The sequence below is a fragment of the Cherax quadricarinatus genome, chromosome 46, assembly GCF_038502225.1.
Source record: "Cherax quadricarinatus isolate ZL_2023a chromosome 46, ASM3850222v1, whole genome shotgun sequence".
NCBI classification, from domain to species: domain Eukaryota; kingdom Metazoa; phylum Arthropoda; class Malacostraca; order Decapoda; family Parastacidae; genus Cherax; species Cherax quadricarinatus.
Genome location: NC_091337.1, coordinates 11434906 through 11462696, shown reverse-complemented (window position 1 = coordinate 11462696; position 27791 = coordinate 11434906). Strand labels below are relative to the sequence as shown.

At 46.1% G+C, this 27791-nt stretch overlaps 1 protein-coding gene across 5 annotated transcripts in view; it reads right to left on the bottom strand.

Annotated features, from left to right (window-relative positions):
* Positions 1-27791, bottom strand: part of Su(H) (recombining binding protein suppressor of hairless) — a 499304-nt gene that overhangs the window by 223571 nt on the left and 247942 nt on the right. For 2 of the 5 annotated variants that reach the window (XM_053788048.2, XM_070094519.1), the window contains exon 2: positions 9057-9200. The exons of the other annotated variants lie outside the window; for them this stretch is intronic. In XM_053788048.2, coding sequence (XP_053644023.2) covers positions 9057-9200 — 144 coding nt within the window. The remainder of the gene's footprint in view (positions 1-9056; positions 9201-27791) is intronic. 5 annotated transcript variants of the gene reach the window in all.

Below are 27791 nucleotides of genomic sequence, written 5' to 3'. Positions count from 1 at the left end.
GAGTCTCATAAAACTCTAGACCGACGCGCTGGCCAGGAACAACATATGTAAGGAAACATAGTCAATGTTTCACCCGTGCCGGGGATCGATCCTGGGCTCCCTTCAATGTGAGAGCTGAAGACGGTACCAATATCCTAAAATACTGGAACCTCCTGGTAGTACTAAGAATGTACTGTAGAGAAGAAACTAGTTAGGTAGCCCGCTGCATACACTAACAACTTAGTGGAATCCAGAATAAAGGCAATGAAGAACAAGGGTGCTCACAGGTACAGAGAACACTGCCAACATCCGTGGTCAGAGACTCTTCTACCTACTGGTCTCCAAGGTAGACCATCATGGTCCTGAAGGCTCTCGCAGCTGGTCTTCCTTTCCTCCCTAGCTCTGTACGACCCATACGGGTTTTGAGCACCTTTAACATAATAAATATTCAACAAGGTGTGCCTCAAGGGAGGGTTCTGATCCAAGGTAATGAACTTCTCTCTCCCTTCCTTGGATCGAACCTGAATTCCCCCCCCCCCCGCCATTTCCCGTGCGCTATATGACTCCTACGTGTTTAGCGCTTCCATGTAAAGATGGTGTCAACAGATACAAGAAACAGTGCTGGAACAACAGTAGAAGTCTCCAAGCTGAGGCTGTAACAGTTCGTGGAGGACAAGGAGCTTGATCGACCAGGCTGTGATGAGTACGTGCTCTTGCACACCATCACCAGTAATAGCCAGGTTGATCACACTTATGTTACAGGTAAACTGCGGTGAGATGTTTAAGTGTTTATAATCTTAAATTGTTTGTGTGAGCGCCCTAAATGCCGCTGTGCTGCACACACGTTACCGGCACCTTCATTAGCGCCTTCCTCGCGGTGTAGTGTCAATATGACACTAGTGACAGCGTCATGACACTGATGACAGCCTCCAGCAGGAGTCATGACAATGATGACAGCCTCCAGCGGGAGTCATGACACTGATGACAGCCTCCAGCAGGAGTCACGGCACTGATGACAGCCTCCAGCAGGAGTCATGACACTGATGACAGCCTCCAGAAGGAGTCATGGCACTGAAGATAGCCTCCAGCAGGAGTCATGGCACTGATCACAGCCTCCAGCAGCAGTCATGACACTGATCACAGCCTCCAGCAGCAGTCATGGCACTGATCACAGCCTCCAGCAGGAGTCATCTCAGAAGTGCTAGAAGGTAACTACAAAATAACATACGGCTACCTGTGATTTACCTGTGACCCATTTCCAAAGTTTTCCTAGGTATGCAGGTAGGTCTTCCTTTCGATTACCTGGTTGCTGCTGGAATTTGTCCCCACTGAACACCACATTATTTTCTACCACCATGACAATGGAAAACTAACTTACGAAACCGTGGCTGGAATAATTCACAACTAACCCTTAATTATTCTGGCTAGAACAATTCACAACCCTCAATATTTTGGCTGGAACAATTCACAACTAACACTCGGTATTCTTCTTGGAACAATTCACAACCCTCGATATTCTGGCTGGAACAATTCACAACTAACCCTCGATATTCTGGCTGGAACAATTCACAACTAACCCTCGATATTCTGGCTGGAACAATTCACAACTAACCCTCGATATTCTGGCTGGAACAATTCACAACCCTCGATATTCTGGCTGGAACAATTCACAACTAACCCTCGATATTCTGGCTGGAACAATTCACAACTAACCCTCGATATTCTGGCTGGAACAATTCACAACTAACCCTCGATATTCTGGCTGGAACAATTCACAACTAACCCTCGATATTCTGGCTGGAACAATTCACAGCCCTCAATATTCTGGCTGGAACAATTCACAACTAAACCTCGATATTCTGGCTGGAACAATTCACAACTAACCCTCAATATTCTGGCTGGAACAATTCACAACTAACCCTCAATATTCTGGCTGGAACAATTCACAACTAACCCTCAATATTCTGGCTGGAACAATTCACAACTAACCCTCGATATTCTGGCTGGAACAATTCACAACTAAACCTCGATATTCTGGCTGGAACAATTCACAACTAACCCTCGATATTCTGGCTGGAACAATTCACAACTAACCCTCGATATTCTGGCTGGAACAATTCACAACTAAACCTCGATATTCTGGCTGGAACAATTCACAACTAAACCTCGATATTCTGGCTGGAACAATTCACAAGTAAACCTCGATATTCTGGCTGGAACAATTCACAACTAAACCTCGATATTCTGGCTGGAACAATTTACAACCCTCGATATTCTGGCTGGAACAATTCACAACTAAACCTCGATATTCTGGCTGGAACAATTCACAACCCTCGATATTCTGGCTGGAACAATTCACAACTAACCCTCAATATTCTGGCTGGAACAATTTACAACCCTCAATATTCTGGCTGGAACAATTTACAACCCTCAATATTCTGGCTGGAACAATTCACAACTTACATTTCATTTTTTTTGTGTTCTCTACCGAGACGACTTTCATGCTAAGTTTTGCATCGTCTGCAAAGAATGATACAAAGCTGTGGCTTGTGTTTTTATTTATGTCTGATGTGAGGAAGAGACATAGCCGAGGCGCCAGGACCGTGTCTTGGGGTACTGAAACTTTCACTTTGTTAAGGGTATATTTTGTTTTATTTGCTACACAAAGAACTGTTCACAGCGTAATATAATGAGGGGAAAAGTAATGCCAGTATTAAAGAACATAATGGAGAGAGGTGGTTCTCACATAACCAGGTGATGAAAGCTCCCTTATGATCATGTGTCGCAGCTGGTGTTTACTACAGCTGCTTAGTCACCATCAATGTGATAAGTTGGTGCTCACTCATCACTATTACTCACACAAACACCCAAACACCACCGTCCGCCTACCATCAGCACAACCAACTCAACATCACAAAGATCACAAAATAATATGAGGGAGTACACGTCAACAAGTGGTGTTTAGTACACTACGCCAACACTGGGAAAGGACAACCACCCACACTAGCTTGAAAAAACTCTCGAAACCCATCAAAGGTAAGGATGTGAGTGTTTGACCCTGAAGCTACACCACAGTAACCACAACCACGTCAGCCTGCCCCTCCCCCACCACCACAACCCTCCAAACTCCTCCCACCCTTCTACAGCCATCTCCTTTCTTCCACCATCCCCCGTCCTCCTCCACCATCCCCCGTCCTCCTCCACCCACCCCACTCACCTGGTTTCGTGACATCACCACCATTTCCCTCCTTCTTCCTCAAGTTCATGAGCGTCATGCATAATTAAGTCATATTTATAACTCAGTAATTTACTACAGACTCTTGTGGCCCACACCACCACCACCCTGTCCCCCACAGAGCCTGAGGCCCACACCACCACCACCCTGTCCCCCACAGAGCCTGAGGCCCACACCACCACCACCCTGTCCCCCACAGAGCCTGAGGCCCACACCACCACCACCACCCTGTCCCCCACAGAGCCTGAGGCCCACACCACCACCACCCTGTCCCCCACAGACCCTGAAGCCCACACCACCACCACCCTGTCCCCCACAGAGCCTGAGGCCCACACCACCACCACCACCCTGTCCCCCACAGAGCCTGAGGCCCACACCACCACCACCCTGTCCCCCACAGACCCTGAAGCCCACACCACCACCACCCTGTCCCCCACAGAGCCTGAGGCCCACACCACCACCACCACCCTGTCCCCCAAAGAGCCTGAGGCCCACACCACCACCACCCTGTCCCCCACAGAGCCTGAGGCCCACACCACCACCACCCTGTCCCCCACAGAGCCTCAGGCCCACACCACCACCACCCTGTCCCCCACAGAGCCTGAGGCTCACACCACCACCACCCTGTCCCCCACAGAGCCTCAGGCCCACACCACCACCACCCTGTCCCCCACAGACCCTGAAGCCCACACCACCACCACCCTGTCCCCCACAGACCCTGAGGCCCACACCACCACCACCCTGTCCTCCACAGACCCTGAAGCCCACACCACCACCACCCTGTCCCCCACAGAGCCTGAGGCCCACACCACCACCACCCTGTCCCCCATAGACCCTGAAGCCCGCACCACCACCACCCTGTCCCCCACAGACCCTGAAGCCCACACCACCACCACCCAGTCCCCCACAGACCCTGAAGCCCACACCACCACCACCCTGTCCCCCATAGACCCTGAAGCCCACACCACCACCACCCTGTCCCCCACAGACCCTGAAGCCCACACCACCACCACCCTGTCCCCCACAGAGCCTGAGGCCCACACCACCACCACCCTGTCCCCCATAGACCCTGAAGCCCACACCACCACCACCCTGTCCCCCACAGACCCTGAAGCCCACACCACCACCACCCAGTCCCCCACAGACCCTGAAACCCACACCACCACCACCCAGTCCCCCACAGACCCTGAAGCCCACACCACCACCACCCTGTCCCCCATAGACCCTGAAGCCCACACCACCACCACCCTGTCCCCCACAGACCCTGAAGCCCACACCACCACCACCACCCAGTCCCCCACAGACCCTGAAACCCACACCACCACCACCCAGTCCCCCACAGACCCTGAAGCCCACACCACCACCACCCTGTCCCCCACAGACCCTGAAGCCCACACCACCACCACCCTGTCCCCCACAGACCCTGAAGCCCACACCACCACCACCCTGTCCCCCACAGACCCTGAGGCCCACACCACCACCACCATGTCCCCCATAGACCCTGAAGCCCACACCACCACCACCCTGTCCCCCGCAGACCCTGAAGCCCACACCACCACCACCACCCAGTCCCCCACAGACCCTGAAACCCACACCACCACCACCCAGTCCCCCACAGACCCTGAAGCCCACACCACCACCACCCTGTCCCCCACAGACCCTGAAGCCCACACCACCACCACCACCCAGTTCCCCACAGACCCTGAAACCCACACTACCACCACCCTGTCCCCCACAGACCCTGAAGCCCACACCACCACCACCCTGTCCCCCACAGACCCTGAAGCCCACACCACCACCACCCTGTCCCCCACAGACCCTGAGGCCCACATCACCACCACCCTGTCCGTACAGACCCTGAAGCCCACACCACCACCACCTAGTCCCCACAGACCCTGAGGTACACAACCCAGCCCCCCCTCCTTCCTCCACAGACTCTGAAGTACACAGCCCCCTTGTTCCACAGGCTCTGAATGACACAGCCCCTTTGCTCCACAGACTCCGAAGTATACAGCCCCATTGTTCCACAGACTGAAGTACACAGCCCCCTTGCTCCACAGACTGAGGCACACAGACACCCCTCCCTCCCTCCCTCCCTCCACATACTCTTAAGCACATAACCACCCCTTCCCCCTTCCTCTTGGGAAGACACATCACAAGCAACCAATGGTGCCCAGCTTGCGGGGGGGTGGGTCGAGTCTCAGCTGCAGACTCTGTCCCCTAGACTACCTCCAACCACCAATGCTGCTTTCTGGCATTCGTCCGTGAATCATACCCACTCTTGAAGCTGTGTATTAAATATGCTTCAATCACCACCTTATCCAACCCACTTCACTTTCTGACCATCCTGTGACTATCTCCTCTCCAATTAGGGCAGCCAGTTCCACACCAAAACAAACTTTCTAACCCCAAGAAGAAGCCCATGGCACCCCTGGTCGTCACTAGGTATATTCTACACTACTTCCAGTAAGACGGTGGTGGTGGTGTTTTATTCATCAGGACACAAGACATTGTCCCCGGTCTTATCAGATGAAGACCCACTCAGAGGTCCAACATCCGCTGCCCTACTACACCAAGGTTGTCCACACCTAAAAATAAAAACTAGGCCACACAGAAATGTTCGAGGATATACTCTCTTTAAGAGTATATCCTAGGATATACTCTTAAAGAGCTTCCAGGGAGGTAGGTCACCTGGGGAGGAGAGAGAGGTATGGAGTGGCTCGTCCAGTGTTAATCTGCTCCCCCCACATTATCGTGGGACTCCCGTTCACTCTTCCCACGTACTTGGGAACCGGAAACTGAATATGAGAAAGTTGACGGTGAATTATAAACATTTCATTCATACTTCAGACAGTGTAGTAACACTGCTAACAACTTTCTGCTGACAGTGTAGTAACACTGCTAACAACTTTCTGCTGACAGTGTAGTAACACTGCTAACAACTTCCTGCTGACAGTGTAGTAACACTGCTAACAACTTCCTGCTGACAGTGTAGTAACACTGCTAACAACTTCCTGCTGACAGTGTAGTAACACTGCTAACAACTTCCTGCTGACAGTGTAGTAACACTGCTAACAACTTCCTGCTGACAGTGTAGTAACACTGCTAACAACTTCCTGCTGACAGTGTAGTAACACTGCTAACAAATTCCTGCTGACAGTGTAGTAACACTGCTAACAACTTCCTGCTGACAGTGTAGTAACACTGCTAACAACTTCCTGCTGACAGTGTAGTAACACTGCTAACAACTTCCTGCTGACAGTGTAGTAACACTGCTAACAACTTCCTGCTGACAGTGTAGTAACACTGCTAACAACTTCCTGCTGACAGTGTAGTAACACTGCTATCAACTTCCTGCTGACAGTGTAGTAACACTGCTGACAACTTCCTGCTGACAGTGTAGTAACACTGCTAACAACTTCAACCCTGAGAACAGTATTAGTGATGTTTTACATTAAACACAACTTTTATTACATTCACCATGACCTATTTAGAGAAGCGGTGAGAGTCGAACTGGGTCAAGTGGGGATGTGGAGACGCACGGACGGCGGCAATGTTTTACGGCGATCCTCTCTCCAACTACGTCCTCCACCTACGCCCTCCACGTATGCCCTACAACTACGCCTTCCACCTTTTTCCACACCCATTAATTAGGCTTCAAGGTGGAAAAAAATGATCTTTTGCTAGGTTTAAAGCCTATCGACTGCATGTGGCTTATTCACGATTACTTTAATCCCTAAGTTACATACCTGGAGTTTATCTGGAGTTTATCTGGAGAGAGTTCCGGGGGTCAACGCCCGCGCGGCCCGGTCTGTGACCAGGCCTCCTTAGGTCAGTGTCCCAGGATGCGACCCACACCAGTCGACTAACACCCAGGTACCCATTTTACTGATGGGAAACATAGACAACAGGTGGAAAGAAACACGTCCAATGTTTCTACTCTGGCTGGGAATCGAACCCAGGCCCTCACCGTGTGAAGCGAGAGCGTTAACCACCAGGCCCTCTTGGTATATATACACAGATATATACCTCTTGGTGTATATACATAGAAATATACCTCTCCACACTAAATACATATTTTAAAGTCCTCTCCCACACTAATATATATATATATATATATATATATATATATATATATATATATATATATATATATATATATATATATATATATTTACCAGGAGCTGTGACTCAACTCCTGCAACCACATATGAGTACACTGACACACACAGGGTAGTAACTCGTAACCAGGAAGCAGTGCCGGGGTTGGGAATGGGGGGGAGGGGATGCGACGTTGTAAGGTTTGATGTGAGGAAGATCAAGAGCCCACTAGTAGCATCAAGGTACCACCATAAAAATATCAACGGCAAAACAAGCTTGGATGCACCTGGCAACATCGCAACACACCGTCAACAATCAGTAAACAAGCCAATCATCAACCAAGCAACACCGCAACACACAAGCCAATCATCAACCAAGCAACATCGCAACACACAAGCCAATCATCAACCAAGCAACACCGCAACACACAAGCCAATCATCAAACAAGTAACACCGAAACACAAGCCAATCATCAGACAAGTAACACCGCAACACAAGCCAATCATCAGACAAGTAACACCGCAACACAAGCCAATCATCAGACAAGTAACACCGCAACACAAGCCAATCATCAGACAAGTAACACTGTTCCTTACTACAACCACAACAAAATTTCTATATATGGTAACCTAACTAGTGGGAAAAATTCCCATGTGCATTTTTGCAGGATTGAAAGGTATGGTAGGCGTGGCAACACGTCTAGTACCGGTGGTTAGGTTAATGTGGTTTAAAGCCTATCGACTGTACGACGGTTATGTAACCTGTTCACCACCGGTCAAGAATACTTTAAAACTTAAAACAGGGACTGAACTGTCAGTATAAATATACTGAGAGACATACACTTCTCAGTGTGCAAAACAAACAAGGGCGGAGTTGAATGATAGCTCTAGGCCTTTCGTGTTGCAATCAACATATCAGGAGCTTGCAATACTGCAGACAAGAGGAGGGTGTTGAAGCAAGTACGATCAGAGGGAACGTGTGTGTCTGCTTGAACTATCACAACATTCCTCTGATCGTATTTACTTCAACTTCACCATCTTTTCTGCAATATTATAAACTCCTGATGTGTTGATTGCAACAAGAAAGGCCTAGAGCTATCAATCAACTCCCACCGTGGTTTTGTATCTTGTAAAGCGGGTTCTCAATTTCTGCATTCTTCTCAGTGTATTTACTCTATGAAAAACCGTGAAGTAAAGTGTTCACAGTAGAGCTTACCCAGTAATGGCTTGATAAAGCTCTACACTGACACAAATATTGTCCCAGTGGAAGTTTGGGAGTGTGTCCTTGTCAACACAACATGATACTTGGTACTCGGCCACTGAGTATTATAACACACAAAACACAGCAGTTACCACCATACACTCAGGTAACACAACATGATACTTGGTACTCGGGCACTGAGTGTTATAACACACAAAACACAGCAGTTAACACCATACACTCTGGTCAACACAACACAATACCTCCCACATGAAACACGTTTTTAACAAGTCCGCCAACCACAACGGGGTGATGAAGAAGAGAGAAACGTTGCAGAACAAGCTTTAATGTTTCGCCCTGTGTAGAGCCTAATAATCAAGTCGCGTTAAAGCTCTACATTGAGCGAAACGTTGCCCCAAGAAACGTTTGTTGAGCAACATGTCTTGACTATTGCCAGCAGCAGGATATGTGGATCCCACAGGGAACGAACACAGGGAAGCAAGCCTCAGGTGATACCAGGAAAACAGAAGTATATAATTACCGCAGGAGTAAAGGCAAGCTTGACCACGGAGGCGGAGGTGGCATCAGCGGTGGCGGCAGCAGTGGCGGGGTGGAAGAGTGGCGGCGGGGTGCGTGTAGTGGCGGCCTGTGTCGATGGTGGTTCCAGCACCCACTCACCCACCCACTGAGGGAGTGGGAGGCACTAGTTAAACACCACTCACGGATCACTCACACACGAAGAGACACTCATCACCACTCACGTAGCACTCACCACACATGTGATGAGTGGCGATCATAGACAACATACACACACACACACACACACACACACACACACACACACACACACACACACACACACACACACACACACACACACACACACACACACACACCCTACCCCCGATACATTGAAACGAATAACTCACAATAAGAACAAAGAAAATGCATCCATATCATGTCACAGAAATGAAGTGACAAGAATATTAAGGTTATTCGACACTGATATTATGTATCATGACAACTTTTACAACAACAGAAGTCACACCAATGATGGCACTCTTTAAGGCACTCCCGTTAACAGTACTCTTGTGTTCTAGCGTCATCAAGAATACTGTTGTTCTAGCATCATAGGGAATACTGTTGTTCTAGCATCATAAAGAATACTGTTGTTCTAGCATCATAGGGAATACTGTTGTTCTAGCATCATAGAGAATACTGTTGTTCTAGCATCATAGGGAATACTGTTGTTCTAGCATCATAGAGAATACTGTTGTTCTAGCATCATAGGGAATACTGTTGTTCTAACATCATAGAGAATACTATTGTTCTAGCATCATAGGGAATACTGTTGTTCTAGCATCATAGAGAATACTGTTGTTCTAGCATCATAGGGAATACTGTTGTTCTAGCATCATAGGGAATACTGTTGTTCTAGCATCATAGGGAATACTGTTGTTCTAGCATCATAGGGAATACTGTTGTTCTAGCATCATAGAGAATACTGTTGTTCTAGCATCATAGGGAATACTGTTGTTCTAGCATCATCAAGAATACTGTTGTTCTAGCATCATAGGGAATACTGTTGTTCTAGCATCATAGGGAATACTGTTGTTCTAGCATCATAGGGAATACTGTTGTACTATTGTTTTAATATCATCAGGAGTACTATTGTTGCAGCATTATCAAGAATACAGTTGTAACATCAAGAATATTGTTGTAACATTAAGAATACTGTTGTTTTAACATCATCAAGGTGGATGAGATACACAAGCTAGAAAATATACAAATAATCACTGCGATGATAAGCTTAGTAAAACTATCTAAACTACTGGGAACGCCTCAGAGTACTCAGGAGCTACTACTCTCTCATGTGATAACACCTTCGCATTCAAATAGTCTTTTTTTAACATTTTTTTCAACGTTAGTTTTCAAACGTTCTCTAATACTTAGATTAGATGAGGATGGGTCAGGTTATATAGGGTAATAAAACAAATTTTAACCCCAAATTAGAAAATCAGAAAAAACACACCACGATACTTCTAGCAACCTGAAAGACGCTTTTTTTTTTGGGGGGGGGGGGTCAACGCCCCTCTCGGCCCGGTAACAGACCAGGCCTCCCAAGCTGTTACCGCCGGTCGCTCGCAGGTCAACGAACGAACCACAGCCAAGTTGGTTAAGCACTGATTTGAGGACTTTGTCAGCTTCCCTCATGGAGACAGCCAGAGGTTTGTTGGTAGTTTCCCGCATGCACGTTGAAGAATCGGGCACCTCTGACACTGTCAAGTTCTCTCATAGTGTATTCGTCGTGCCCCTTCACCCCTTTGCCCTTGCAACGAAGTGGTCGAGAAAAAATAAAATGAAAAAACGTTCAAATAACGTTTATCACTACTGATGGGAGAGTTTACTGTAGGTGAAAGCGTTCCAATAACATATACCTGGAGAAAATTGGAAGACTAAGCACCTGACCTATACACTGCCACAACATCAAGACTACGGTGATCTTCAACTCCAAGGCTGAGGGACTGATTACCTCATCTTTTGTATATAGCTCTACAGTCTTTATATTATGTCCTGATAGTGTATTGATAAAGCAACTGGATGGCGAAATGTCTACAAATAACGATACCCAGATGTTGGACATGTGTCGAATTCTTCATCTTGTCGGTACTGCATACCATTCATATACTACAATAATTAAACACTGGGTTCGAATAAACGATGGCTACTATATATCACTGAACAAACACACCACATATACAGGGTCTCGGCATAATAACTATGCACTTATAATTCAGTAAGTGCAGATAGCAAGTGCCTGGGATTGTGTCAATGTTTGGCGAGACTTTTGTATGTAACCAGATTAGATACAACACAAGTGGTAGTGATGAAGGCTGAGAGAGACGCAGGGCAGAGCAAGACCAAAGGATGGGGAGTTAGAGAGAGAGAGAGAGAGAGAGAGAGAGAGAGAGAGAGAGGGGGGGGGAGAATGCAGCGGAGGGCGGAACTAAGAAGTAATTGAGGGAGATTTGTCTCTTAACAATGACACATTTCTATGATGATCAGGGAGGGCAAAGCGTGGTAACTGCCTTACTCATATTCTCCAGCCCACCCTACCCCACCAACCCACCACCAGTACCAGAACCACCACCACCACCACCATTATCATCCCTCCCTCCCTCCCCACCCACTAACAACTCCAACCGGAATTACACAAAACGGCTCACAAGGAGCCCCACGGAAAATCAGTATGTTCACCTCACATAAAACATGAGAGAACGCTTATCTAGACGTGCATCAAGACCTCTCAATCATCGTATTTCCTACAACATGTCTTCAAATGAAGGCGGAGGCGTGAAAGATACTCAATTTGTACATAGTAGTTTCGCCGAGCCGTGATAAAATCAATTTTGATTGCATATTAATGTGACGTAGATTGTAGAGCCATGTTACTGGAGGCTGGAGTTCCAGGAAGCTAAGAGAGCATTATAACAACATAACTGCTGGCACCCTAACACCCACCACCATAACACATAATAAAACCAAACTTTAAACTACGTTTACCTCTAAAGTATACATCAATGCTTCGTCATACATTAAGCGAGATTGGAAGGGAATTTTTTTCACAGTTTAAACTTATGGTTACATACAATTTTATAATAAATAAAACCAGGAAATGTTCATATCTCAAAGAGGGGACAATTACCCACAGATTCGTGTTTTCAAGAGGAGCCTTGAGAGGTCCCTTCAGGCAGTACCTGCTCTGCCAGGTTGTGGCGCCGCCTAGGTGAGACTACCAGCAGATACTACCAACATAGTGAATAGCCATGCTATCAACCAGGAGTCCTGACCTGAGACAGCCCCAGGGACCAGAATCCTCCGGAAACATCAACAGATTCATGCATTACTCTGGGGTTTATCGTCATCCCCTTAGAGGTTCATGAGTGTCTGCATCCACTTAGGGACTGAATTACGAAATTAATGTAATGAGATTCATTTCCTCTAAGAAACTATTTTTCCTTACTATTCTAAATTATCTACAGTATATATATATATATATATATATATATATATATATATATATATATATATATATATATATATATATATATATCGTGAAGCATATATATTGCAGGAACAATAAAATCAGCGTTGGTATAAACAACAGAATATTTATGTTTGGATAATCATTGTTTTCATCATCAGATATTTAAAAGTAAATATAATTGTATTTAACACAATATGAAAAAAGTTAAAGTGATAAAATATAAAGACTGACAACACTGCTTAACTTTATTACCGACAAAGTCTGGCCTACACAACAGCTTCTTCAGTGGACTCAAGGTGACTATAACACTGGAGACAGTGTACGAGGACACATCACATGACTCAAGGTGACTATAACACTGGAGACAGTGTACGAGGACACATCACATGACTCAAGGTGACTATAACACTGGAGACAGTGTACGAGGACACATCACATGACTCAAGGTGACTATAACACTGGAGACAGTGTACGAGGACACATCACATACCAAGTGACGGACACTGAGACACATTCCTCACTACCTGCCTGCCTAGGAAACTCATCTCTCATCTGACCTGTGTTACAACACTCAACCTGTTTCTCATCATCACTAGTTTCTTCGTTATGAAAAATTTGTATATAATTTTTTTTAACGTACCGGCCGCCTCCCAACAAGGTAGAGCCGAGCAAAAAAAAAAAAAAAGAAGAAACACATTCACCATCATTCCTTCAATAGCTGTCTTACCAGAAGCATGGCGATATTACAGTTTCAATGACGACCTGAACTATAACATCTCCACCTCTCAGAGCGCAGGTACTCTAATTCCCATATCCAGGATACAAGTCCGGTTAATTATTCTGGCATTTAAATGGAACATTGTAGAAAAAAAATAGACGTGGCGGTAAGGTGTCTGTATCGTGTGGTGTACATGTGGTGTGTACTGGCATGTACTGTGTACGTATTGGCATGTACATTAAAAGACACCTGCATGGTGTGGTGTATGTGTGTGCGTGGCGGAATGTACACCGAGAGGCACGTGCCTGGTGTGGTGTACATGACATCCCCACAAGGATTCACACCCACAGCACCACCCACGTCCACGTCCACAACACCACGCCCTCCAACACACACACACACACACACACACACAAACACACACACACACACACACAGAGTCTCCTATTCTTTAACTTGCGACAAACGTTGCTCAAACCGTCATCGACGGTGTACAGAAGTCGGCAATGTAAAGAGCAGGGAGGGATGGCCCAGCTGCCCAGGATAGGCCGCAGGAGAATAGAGATCCTAGGCCTACATGATTTAAAAGTACGGGGAGTGTTAGCACACCTGGCTGCCCTTACGTCACATTACACACGCAGCTGGCATTTAAACCTCCCAGCTGGTCGTTCCAGCCTCTCCAAGTCGTTACACAATCTGGGATTGATTCATCTTCTATTGTCTTTTGTGTACAGTTTTTCAAGGCTTATGGGACTGATTACCTCGTCTTCTACTGTCTTCTCACATCTCTGTATGGAGCAGATAAAGCCAATGTTTGGCGAAATGTCTTCAAATAAAGACACCCTGTTGTTGCACATGTATCTATTGCTTCATTAAGCGCCACGTAAGTTCCTCTGTCTTCTAATAACATGTTCATTTTTCCACCATAATCTACCTTGTTCATAATTACTATCACATTTGTTTTATCTGTTTCGTAAGTTGAAGTCCAGGATCTTTACTTAATTCCTGGTATAACTTAACAAATGTTTGATGACAATTGTGTTGTAGAGGTTTGAGCTGCGCTAACTTTAGGACTAAAGAAGCCACTCGTGGCGAAAAGTTTCCTCTCGTAAGTGTCCTGAACTGTATATAAGTGTTTTTTCCACATGTACCTGGAGGGTGTTCCAGGGGTCAACGCCCCCCGCGGCCCAGTCCTTGACTAGGCTTCCTGGTGGATCAGGGCCTGATCAACCAGGCTGTCTGCCGACAGCACGTACTCCAACGTACGAGCCACAACCCGGCTGGTTACCTGGAGGTTATTCCGGGGATCAACGCCCCCGCGGCCCGGTCCATGACCAGGCCTCCCGATGGATCAGGGCCTGATCAACTAGGCTGTTACTGCTGGCCGCACGCAGTCCAACGTACGAGCCACAGCCCGGCTGATCCGGCACTGACTTTAGGTATCTGTCCAGCTCTCTCTTGAAGGCAGCCAGGGGTTTATTGGCAATTCCCCTAATGCTTGATGGGAGGCTGTTGAACAGTTTTGGGCCCCGGACACTTATGGTGTTTTCTCTTAGTGTACCAATGGCGCCCCTACTTTTTATTGGCGGCATTTTGCATCGCCTGCCCAGTCTTTTACTTTCGTAGGGAGTGATTTCTGTGTGCAGATTTGGGACCATTCCTTCCAAGATTTTCCAAGTGTAAATTATGATATATCTCTCCCTCCTGCGTTCCAACGAGTACAAGTCAAGTGCTTCCAAGCGTTCCCAGTAGTTAAGGTGCTTGACAGAACTTATACGTGCAGTAAAGGATCTCTGTACACTCTCTAGATCTGCGATTTCACCTGCTTTGAATGGAGATGTTAATGTACAGCAGTATTCCAGCCTAGAGAGAACAAGTGATTTGAAAAGGATCATCATGGGCTTGGTATCTCTCGTTTTGAAAGTTCTCATTATCCATCCTATCATTTTCTTTGCACGTGCGATCGTGGCACTGTTGTGATCCTTGAAAGTGAGATCCTCAGACATTACTACTCCCAGGTCCCTTACATTATTTTTCCGCTCTATTGTATGGCCGGAGTCATACCATTTTTCAGTGCGTCCAGTCTTGACACGCTGGATCTACAGCCAAAGAAACAAAAACGTTATTCCCTAATAAAACCATGACAAACAAAAATCAACTGCAAACCAATAACTTATTGCAAATTGAATTTCTCATCCATCAGAACAAAAAAAAATGACTTGGATACTAAGTCTTAACAAAGACACCTTCAATAACAATGACTCTCGTCTAATACTACTCTTAGTGTAATCAAAGGAGGTGGAAATCTCGTATTTGCTTATCTAAACTTCATCTTACGAGGCTTGATGGCGGTGACAACACCAGCCACACGTGAGCTGACACACGGTACACATGGCCACAATCTGGCCACACATACACTGTACACACACCACCAGATCTGGCCACCATAGATTTTTTATGATGTAGGGGGGCGAGGTCTACTTGTCTGAAATTCTAGCTAGGGCTCTACTACCTCCCTTCTACAAAGATGCTATCTATGTCTGCACTCTTTAAGAATTTCACCTAGATCTAGGTAGGCTCTTTCTCCAATCACACACACACACACACACACACACACACACACACACACACACACACACACACACACACACACACACACACACACAACCAGCGTTGGCCGCACAAACGATGTAGTCGTGTGGTTTAAAGAATAAAGTTATATTATCATTGCCACAAAATAGCGTAGACGACCTTGCATGTCGGCATGCAACCCGACTGTTGCTGTGTTGAGCCACATTACTTGTACACCAGCTGCTGTCACCACACCACTTGTATAATACCAGTTGTCACCACACAATCTGTACACCAGCTGCTGTAGCCACACTACCTGTATACCAGTTGCTGTCACCACACCACCTGTACACCTGCTGCCACCACGGGAAACAAAAACAAGACCAGAATACAATACAAACTCAAATCAATATCAAGTAAGTCCAATATAAGAGACCCGGGAGCGATAATGACAGATCTCACGTTAAAGGAGAACAATAATGTTATTATCGCAACTGCAAGAAAAATAATAGGCTGGATAACTAGAAATTTCAAAACAAAAGATGCCACGCCAGTGTCACTACTCAGGTCACTCGTTCTTTCTAGGATGAAGGATTGCTGTGTACTAACAGCTCCCCTCAAGGCGAACGAAAATGTAGATGCAGAACTGGAAAATGTGCAGAGAGCCTTCAGAGTTCGTATAAACTCCGCACCTAAATTACTGGGAGCGCCTGAAATCCTTAGAACTGTACTCCTTAGAAAGTAAGCGAGAAAGATACATTATAATCTACACCTGGAACATTCCGGAGGGACTGGTCCCAAACCTCCACACTGAAATTTCTATATATAAACAGAAGAGGCTTGGCAGACGGTGCAGGTTAAGTCCGGCGAATAACAAAGGAATGATGATTACACTGAGAGAGAACTCAGTAAGAATTCAAGGAGACATCTTGATGCTGCTGAAGTGCTCTTGATCCAGAAAACAGCAGCTCCCCTTCCCATCCTCGGACGAAATCTGATGACTTCCCATTCCCCGAGTACAGCGCTTCCAACATGAATATAATGTGTGTAAACTACAAGGTGGACCAACATACCTAGCCAGTATTACCACAAGAAGGAGAAGGAGCACGTGGCGATAGATGGAATATTTAGCAACCGATGGAGCACGTGGAGCTAGATGGAGCACGTGGCAATAGATGAGCACATGGAGAAAGATGGAGCATTTAGCAACCAATGGAGTGCGTGGAGATAGATGGAGCACGTGGATACAGACGGAACATGTAGCAATAGATGCAGCACGTGGCACTAGGTGTAGCACGTGGCTGGGGAGGCACGGGGCACGGGGCTCGGGGCACGAGCCACCAGTATAGAGTTACACACACAAGCTTTCGCACAAAAGACACCAAGATTTAAATCCCCGGAGCCGTCTTTTGAGGCAGTAACGGTCGTGGGTCCCAACACAATGAGGGTACCCACACACCACCACCCACCCCAACATTCCCTTCCTCCACACACCCCCATCCATCTTACCCCTACCCACCCCACCCCTCAGGAGCACCCCTGCTCACCCAGGTATTCAACACAGGGATACAGTAACGAACACACAGGTATAAGATACCTGTGTATATCAGACTGAGCTATCACCCAGCTGGTGGAAAGCGCTAAGCCTGCAGGGGTTATACCCCGCCCGCCTGGAGAATAATAATAATCTTTAGTTCTACAAGTACTTGTACAACGTATACAGGCCATGGCTGACATCAATGGCATACTACACTATAGAAAGCCCCTTGTTATACAGAGCATTTCGGGCAAATTAGGTTAATTTTGTTCTCAGGATGCGACCCACACCAGGTGACTAACACCCAGGTACCTACTTACTACTAAGTGAACAGGGACAGCAGGTGTCTTAAATACGGAAACCTGCCCAATGTTTCCACCCGTACTGGGAATTGAACCTCGGACCTCAGTGTGTGTGTGTGTGTGTGTGTGTGTGTGTGTGTGTGTGTGTGTGTGTGTGTGTGTGTGTGTGTGTGTGTCAACTGAGTGCGCTACCAACCGAGCTACGGGACACACTTGGAAGTACTCGGGTTGATGGAAGGAAGTGGAGGATAAATCAAATTCCCTGGATCAAGAGTCACTCACAGGATCAAGGTACTTCCCCCTGTGCATACTACAAGGAACTGAAGCTAGCGTCTTCCTCGGGTTAAACATAATTATCCTTCCCTACGGAGGCGCTATATATATATGCCTTACTGGTTTAACGCTCCCCCACCTCCGAATATAATTCCCTACGAGATAGCGGAGCTAAGATGAATGGCCTTAAAACACTAAGAGAAGAACCAGAAGGAGACATGATTATGATGTACAGGATACTCACAGGTATGACAAGAGACTGTTGGAGAGATGACCTTGGAATAGGAGGTGACACAAAAACAGGTGACCTAGGAAATGGGAGATGACCTTGGGACAGATGAATTAGAAGATGACCTAGGGACAGGATGTGACGTAGGGACAGACGGTGACCTAAGGACAGGTGACTTACTGACAAGATGACCTAGGAACAGGTGACCTTGAGACAGGTGACCTAGGGACGGGAAGTGACCTGGTATAACGAAGCAAACATGGAAAACTCATGCAAGTCACAGGACTGTCAAAAAGTAATTTTGCAGAGTGATGGTGGTCTGGAAGTGGAACGATCTGGATGAGGAAGTGCTGGAGGCACAACTCTAATAGTTATGGCAAGACCCATAAAGCCACCAATTGTGCAGGTGAAGGTTCCTGAGGCTAGACCAGCAACCCACACGAGAACCCTGCAACCACATATAGGTGCAGGATGCAACCACACATAGGTGCGTGATGCAACCACACAGGTTCATGATGCAGCCACACATAGGTGCATGATGCAACTGTACATAGGTTCATGATGCAACCATCCATAGGTGAGTGATGCAACCACACATAGGTGAGTGATGCAACCACACAGATGAGTGATGCAACCACACACAGGTGAGTGATGCAACCACACATAGGTGTGTGAAGCAACCACACACAGTTGCGTGATGCAACTACACATAGGTGCATGATGGTAATTATCAAACTAGCAATTTCACACAAGTACCAGTCACTGTCCTCACACTAGTAACTACCAGTCACTGTCCTCACACTAGTAACTACCAGTCACTGTCCTCACACTAGTAACTACCAATGTACTCATATTAGTAACTACCACTGTCCTCACACTAGTAATTACCCGTCACTGTCCTCACACTAATAACTACCAGTCACTGTCCTCACACCAGTAACTACCAGTCACTGTCCTCACACTAGTACTACCAGTCACTGTCCTCACACCAGTAACTACCAGTCACTGTCCTCACACCAGTAACTATCAGTCACTGTCCTCACACTAGTAACTACCAGCCACTGTCCTCACACCAGTAACTACCACTGTCCTCACACTAGTAACTACCAGTCACTGTCCTCACACCAGTAACTACCAGTCACTGTCCTCACACCAGTAACTACCAGTCACTGTCCTCACACTAGTAACTACCAGTCACTGTCCTCACACTAGTAACTACCAGTCACTGTCCTCACACTAACTACCAGTCACTGTCCTCACACAGGTAACCACCAGTCACTGTCCTTACACTAGTAACTACCAGTCACTGTCCTTACACTAGTAACTACCAGTCACTGTCCTCACACTAGTAACTACCAGTCACTGTCCTCACACTAACTACCAGTCACTGTCCTCACACAGGTAACCACCAGTCACTGTCCTTACACTAGTAACTACCAGTCACTGTCCTTACACTAGTAACTACCAGTCACTGTCGTCACACAGGTAACCACCAGTCACTGTCCTTAAACTGGTAACTACCAGTCACTGTCCTTACACTAGTAACTACCAGTCACTGTCCATACACAGGTAACCACCACTGTCCTTACACTAATAGCTACCAGTCACTGTCCTCACACTAGTAACTACCAGTCACTGTCCTCACACAGAACCACAAGTCACTGTCCTTGCACTAGTAACTGCCAGTCACTGTCCTTACACTAGTAACTACTAGTTACTGTCCTCACACAGGTAACCACCAGTCACTGTCCTCACACTAGTAACTACCAGTCACTGTCCTCACACAGAACCACAAGTCACTGTCCTTGCACTAGTAACTGCCAGTCACTGTCCTTACACTAGTAACTACTAGTTACTGTCCTCACACAGGTAACCACCAGTCACTGCCCTTACACTAGTAACTACCAGTCACTGTCCTCACACAGGTAAACACCAGTCTCTGTCCGTACAGTAGTAACTACCAGTCTCTGTCCGTACAGTAGTAACTACCACTGTCCTCACACTAGTAACTACCAGTCACTGTCCTCACACTAGTAACTACCAGTCACTGTCCTCACACTAGTAACTACCAGTCACTGTCCTCACACTAGTAACTACCAGTCACTGTCCTCACACCAGTAACTACCACTGTCCTCACACTAGTAACTACCAGTCACTGTCCTCACACTAGTAACTACCAGTCACTTTCCTCACACCAGTAACTACCAGTCACTGTCCTCACACTAGTAACTACCAGTCACTGTCCTCACACTAGTAGCTACCAGTCACTGTCCTCACACTAGTAACTACCAGTGACTGTCCTCACACTAGTAACTACCAGTCACTTTCCTCACACAGGTAACTACCAGTCACTGTCCTTACACTAGTAACTACCAGTCACCGTCCTCACACTATCAACTACCAGTCACTGTCCTCACACAGGTAACCACCAGTCACTGTCCTTACACTAGTAACTACCAGTCATTGTCTTTGCACTAGTAACTACCAGTCACTGTCCTTACACTAGTAACTACCAGTCACTGTCCACACACAGGTAACCACCAGTCACTGTCCTAACAATAGTAACTACCAGTCAGTGTCCTCACACAGGTAATCACCAGTCACTGTTCTTACAATAGTAACTACCAGTAACTGTCCTCACACTATTAACTACCAGTCACTGTCCTTACAATAGTAACTACCAGTCACTGTCCACACACAGGTAACCACCAGTCACTGTCCTTACAATAGTAACTACCAGTCACTGTCCTCACACTAGTAACTACCAGTCACCGTCCTCTCACTAGTAACTACCGGTCACTGTCCACACACCAGTAACTACCAGTCACTGTCCTCACACAGGTAAACACCAGTTACTGTCCTTACACTAGTAACCACTGCCCTTAAACTAGTAGCTACCAGTCACTGTCCTCACACTAGTAACTACCAGTCACTGTCCTTACACTAGTAACTACCAGTCACTGTCCTTACACTATTAACTACCAGTCACTGTTCTCACACAGGTAACTACCAGTCATTGTCCTCACACAAGTAACTAGCAGCCACTGTCCTCACACTAGTAATTACCAGTCACTGTACTCACACAGGTAACCACCAGTCACTGTCCTCACACTAGAAACTACCAGTCACTGTCCTCACACTAGTAACTACCAGTTACTGTCCTCACACTAGTAACTACCAGTCACTGTCCTCACACTAGTAACTACCAGTCACTGTCCTCACACTAGTAACTACCAGTCACTGTCCTCACACTAGTACTACCAGTCACTGTCCTCACACTAGTAACTACCAGTCACTGTCCTCACACTAGTAACTACCAGTCACTGTCCTCACACTAGTAACTACCAGTCACTGTCCTCACACTAGTAACCACCAGTCACTGTCCTCACACTAGTAACCACCAGTCACTGTCCTCACACTAGTAACTACCAGTCACTGTCCTCACACTAGTAACTACCACTGTCCTCACACTAGTAACTACCAGTCACTGTCCTCACACTAGTAACTACCAGTCACTGTCCTCACACTAGTAACTACCAGTCACTGTCCTCACACTAGTAACTAGCAGCCACTGTCCTCACACTAGTAACTACCAGTCACTGTCCTCACACTAGTAACCACCAGTCACTGTCCTCACACTAGTAACTACCAGTCACTGTCCTCACACAGGTAACATTAACAAAGGTGGTACCCAGTAGCACGAGCTTCTCTTCATTACATGTAGGGGGATGGGTTGGTGGCAGGGGCCGGGAGGTGCTGGAGGGTGGTGCAGTGGGGGTAGACTGTGGTAGGGGGTGGAAGCAGCAGGGGGAGAGGAGGTAGAGGGGCAGGTGGGCTGACAAGAGGAACTAGCAACTGCCTCTAGGGTTACCACACACACACACACACACACACACACACACACACACACACACACACACACACACACACACACACACACACACACACACAGCGACTCGACCCCTGCAACCACAAATAAGTACAATTAGGTAAGCGCACACACACACACACACACACATACCTCACCATCATACTAATACAGCCTCACTCTGATAACCTTCATTCTCACAGTGTGGTGGGACCTCACAGTGTGGGAACCTTGGTGTGGGTGTTAACATTATCCAGAGTGGGTAGGTAACATCTTGTGCAGCAGCAGCTGTGGGCACGTGCCACAAGGCTTACCCGCCTGCCTCAACCGCCGCCGCCATCACCACCATCCTTGCCAGCCGCTTGCTGCCTTTCAAAATTTAAATCCCCACTTGCCTTGACTTCTTCTTTCAAAGAATAGGCCACAATGAACCAAATCTTCCTACTGAAAAAAAAAATGATCATTCAATAATGCAACGCCAAAACTTCATCTTAAAGATGGCAGCACCGTGTCATCCTTTGCAGACGATACTAGGCTCTGCAGGAGACTGTCATCCATTGAGGACACGGTTAACCTCCAGGAAGATATAAACCAAGTTTTCCAATGGGCAATGGAAGGCAATATGATGTTCAACTAAGACAAATTCCAACTACTTCGTTGTGGAAAACTGGAGGAGATAATAATTAGAACTCATTATACTACAAACTCTAATCATACAATAAAGCAGAAAAGTAATGTGAAGGTCCTGGCAGTGGTAATGTCTTCAAGGATTCCAACAGTGTCACTATCTCGTCTGAGAAGAAAATGATTGGATGGATAATTGAGAACGTTCAAAACAAGAGATGCCAAGCCAATGATGATTCTTTTTAAATTACTTGTTCTCTCTAGTCTGGAATACTGCTGTACATTAACATCTCCATTCAATGCAGGTTAAATTGCAGTTCTAGAGAGTGTAAAGGGAACCTTTACTACACATATAAGTTCCGTCAAACACCTTAACTACTGGGAACGCTAGGAAGCACTAGACTTGTACTCGCTGGAGCGCAGGCGAGAGATACATCATAATCTACACTTGGAAAATCATAGAAGGAATGGTCCCTAATCTGCACACAGAAATCACACCCCACAAAAGCAAAAGACTGAGCAGGCGGTGTAAAATACCCCCAGTGAAAAGTAGGGGCGCCACTGGTACACTAAGAGAAACACAGTAAGTGCCCGGGGCCCAAGACTGTTCAACAGCCTCCCACCAGGCATAAGAGGAATTACCAATAGGTCCCTGGCTGTCTTCAAGAGGGAGCTGGACGGATACTTAAAGTCGGTGCCGGATCAGCCGGGCTGTGGTTCGTATGTTGGACTACGTGCAGCAAGCAGTAACGGCCTGGTTAATTAGGCCCTGATCCACCGGGAGGCCTGGTCGTGGACCGGGCCGCAGAGGCGTATTCCCGGAATACCCTCCAGGTAGGTAGGTAGGTAAGTAAAAAAAAGAGGAAGTACTAGACGTGAGCCTCTCCAGACATGAGAACAGTACTTTAGAGAAGGGTAGATGAGGAACATCCCCAGAGGCGAGAATAGTACATGTATTCTACATAAAAGTAGAGAGCGTACTCTGAACATTGAGAGGAGTACTAAGGGTTCAGTCACAGAGGTTAACCAGACAAGAGTATGGAAAGTGGATATTACGAGTATAAACTAATCTCAAAGAACTAATGAAGGTGATAAGGTGAAGCGTGCAGTGATGTGCTGCCCTCCAGCTTATTTTCTCAGAGCACAACACTCAGCAGCACCTGAACCAATACTTGGTCTAGCACTATCTCGGTATATAGCACTTAGACCTGAACCAGTACCTGGTCTAGCACTGTTTCAGGGTACAGCACTCAGCAGCACCTTAAGAATGTCTCAGGGTACAACGTTCAACACCCCGAGTACTAGCAGTACTCGGGGTGCCACATGACTAGTGAAGAAACACCACCTTGATCAGTGACATCCACAGTCATGATATTCAACACTAGAGTAACGGATGTAGGTGTGCTTATCACCACCGTTGCTGCAACTACGTCTACGTGATCAATTTTATCAAAATGTTTATACAATCAACACTTGCGCACGAGCCTTCTAGACGTGTTGACACGTCTGCTGGAAGACTTCCATCAGCCCCTGCTGGAAGACTTCCACTAGCCCCTGCTGGAAGACTTCCATCAGCCCCTGCTGGAAGACTTCCATCAGCCCCTGCTGGAAGACTTCCACCAGCCCCTGCTGGAAGACTTCCATCAGCCCCTGCTGGAAGACTTCCACTAGCCCCTGCTGGAAGACTGGTTGCTGTACTGTTATGGTCCCTCGCTGCCAAGTTGCGGTTAATGTCACTTTAAGAGGTTAAATCTGTCATTGCCACCGCTGTGTTGCCAGACACACCAGGGAACGAGTGGTGGGTAAGCCTCATATGTATTAAGGCTGCTTTAAACATGAATTATCGAATTATAATTATATATTATTATTATTATTAATGGTCATAGAGCGCCTAGAAGATTGAGAATAATCATATTCATTCCAAGGAAGAGGATAGCCCTTCACGGTCATCAAGACAGTTGCCCTGAAGAAACTTGCTTAAATATAAAACATCTAATGTACCCATGACCCTCAACCTCCATATACACACTTGACGCCTCTTCCAGAGAGACCTGGGGAGACCTGACTATGACGTACAAGACAGTGAAACTGATAAGGCAATAACTCCATGGCCTGGAGTTTTACGACTCACTTGCCATGGGTTCTAACCCCACCCGTACCGAGGTTTGTTTACTCCATCGTAGTTTTAAGAATAGGTATGAAGGGGCTCACCAAGTGACACATCACTAGTGACCATCGAAGAATCTTAAGAAGCAGTGCCAGGAGATGAGAACTATCTTCACGAAACTTACCGGATGAATTCAAGACGCATGACATTTATAATTCCTTCTCGTGGATGGACCCGGATAACCAGTCATTCCTCAGGCGCCGGGGAGAGCAGACATGAGCCACGAGGTCTTAAAAATTAAACTCACGTCACTGGGAAGAGCCAAGGGTCGGGAAGAGATGATTACAAGGATAGGATAGACTGCTGAGCGTGGGATACAACCAGAACAAGATCCACACATAGAAGCGCCAGTCGGCTCAACCACAAGAACTTTAGGAAGTACTTTACACACTAATAAGTAGATACAGATAAATGAGAGGATTAATATAAACTCTCTATGTAGATACAGAAGAAGAAATTTCACAGGCCAAAAGCCAAGGAACTAAGTAAAAGTTCTGCTCACTATGTGTAACTATGATATATACACAAATAACCCGCACATAGGAGAGGCTTACGAGGACGTTTCGATCCGACTTTGTAAATGGTCCAAGTTGGACTGAAACGTCATCGTACACTTCTCTGTCATATGTGCGGGTTATTTGTGAATTCTTCCAGTCACGGTATTGTGCCTTTTTATTCATTAACTATGATGTAAACATCATGTGATTACCAGAGTAGATGGGTAAGACACATGTGCAACCGTTGGGTATCTTTGTTCCTGAAACGTTTCGCCTACACAGCAGTCTTCTTCAGTCAAATATAAAGGTGACTAAATACGGAGACAGTAGAAGTAGTGGCGGGGTGAAGCTGATGTGATCAATCCATCAACCTTGAATTATTATTATAATCACAAAGAAGCGCTAACCCACAAGGGCTATACAGCCATCAACCTTGAAGTGGTAATTCTTGTGTCTTACTTGTCAAATCGTTGCCACTGTATACCATTTCTATAATTATGTTAAATTTCATGTAATCAGCGCTGCTGCGTTGCGACGGCCTATGCAGGCCTGCGGGATGCTAGCGGCAACAGCCTGGTAGACCAGGCAGTCAACATGCGAGTATCGCCCAAGGTCCGGCATGGGGATATAACCACCCTCGAACCTGGTTATAGGTGTACCACAGGTACCAGAACCTCCTTCGCGCCCACCCTACCATAGAATAATAATAATAATAATAATAATAATAATAATAATAATAATAAATTATTATATACAGCGAGAGGTGAATGTCTCTGAGTGTATATACACTGAGAACTCACTTTAATCCTTGTTTTTTTGGTGTTATTCTTAACTGGTGGTGAACAGGTGACATGGCCCTTCTTAGCAGATAGGCTTTAAACCCAACCAATAATAACGGCAAGCATTACGATGATAGCTGCTGGCAGTATAAAACCTACAGCTGGATACATATAATCGGTCACACTAGGTAGGCAAGGCTTACAGGCGGAAATAACGCTAACTGCTAACAAAACGTATACAGCAACAATCAAGATGATCAACGTGTTAGCGTCACAGCATCAGTGACCACTTACCATCCCGCTAACACTGACTCAACATTATTGACTCCTCATAATCATCTTCAAAAAAATTGTCTTCAAGAAATATTTGTCAGCTGAATCCCACTATATGTGGAAGTATACAGGGAGTGTACACAAGTAGGGTGAGTATGTCTCCATGTTGTATAACACTGTATGTGGAAGGTAAGACACATATGCAACAGTTAGGTATCTTTATTTCGAAACATATTGTTTCATACTATGGAACAATGCTCTTCTCCAGACTGAGGGACTGACCACCTCAAAACTTTAAGGGTGATGGACTGATTACATCGTCTTCAAGTATCTTCTGCTTCTATCAACTTTTCTGTACTCGACTGAAGAAGCCTACTGTGTAGGCGAAACGTTTCGAAATAAAGATACCTAACTGTTGCATATGTGTCTTACCTAACAACCTGTCGGTATTTTATACCATTTTATTGTTCACTGTATGTGGAAGGATACAAGTATATAAATTATGTCCCTCTGAGAAAGTTTCGAGACAACAATAAAATGAAAACAATAAAAGAAGAAAATAAGATTGGTAAACTACTTAAAACAGGGAAACAAGAGAAATAAAACTAGACGTCAATAAACCACTAAGATACAGCAGAAGCTAAAAGAATAATACTACGGGAAAAAATTACGAAAAGAACAAAATACATTCAGGATATTTGAGGAAAGAATTGCATGTGTAAAATGCAAATAATCAAACTTTTTGTATTAAGCATCTAATAAGAGGGTGAGGCCTACCCGGGCATAATACATAATACAGTGAAGGTCCCAACCCACAGTCGGAGTCACTGCTTACATGACTGTACTGAAGCCTTTCATTAAAAAGCTTCGTCCATGACTGGAATTATACAGTTTCACTGCACTGTGTCTGTCTCGTACTGTCTTTTGCTCACAACACTTGTTTATTCAGTATGAATCCCAGTTTAGGGCAGATTGAGAGTAGAAGACCCAGCGAAGTCATTTATCCTAAGCTGGACCCACCCTACTAGTTTGTTATACATCTGATATGATGAGCACGAGTCTTATTTCCAGTCAAACAACTAACACCAAGCTGTATAAATGCATAAACTCAAAACCGCACTAGCATGGGTGAAACGTTTATGTTGTAGAGACTTGAGGAAGATTGCCAGTGGTACTGAAGACTGCGACTTAGACCCCGCTGTGCAACAGAGGCAGCAGAGTGATGATAACAAGTGTACACCATTAACATCACACATCATAAAAGTCCTGAAGGATGCCAAAACGTCTATTTACTAGTTTCCTGGGAAGGCGAAAGGTATACAACCAAAGTTAACATGGATGTAAAGTCGAATGATCGTGACTCTCGTGAAGCTTGCACACTATGACAATC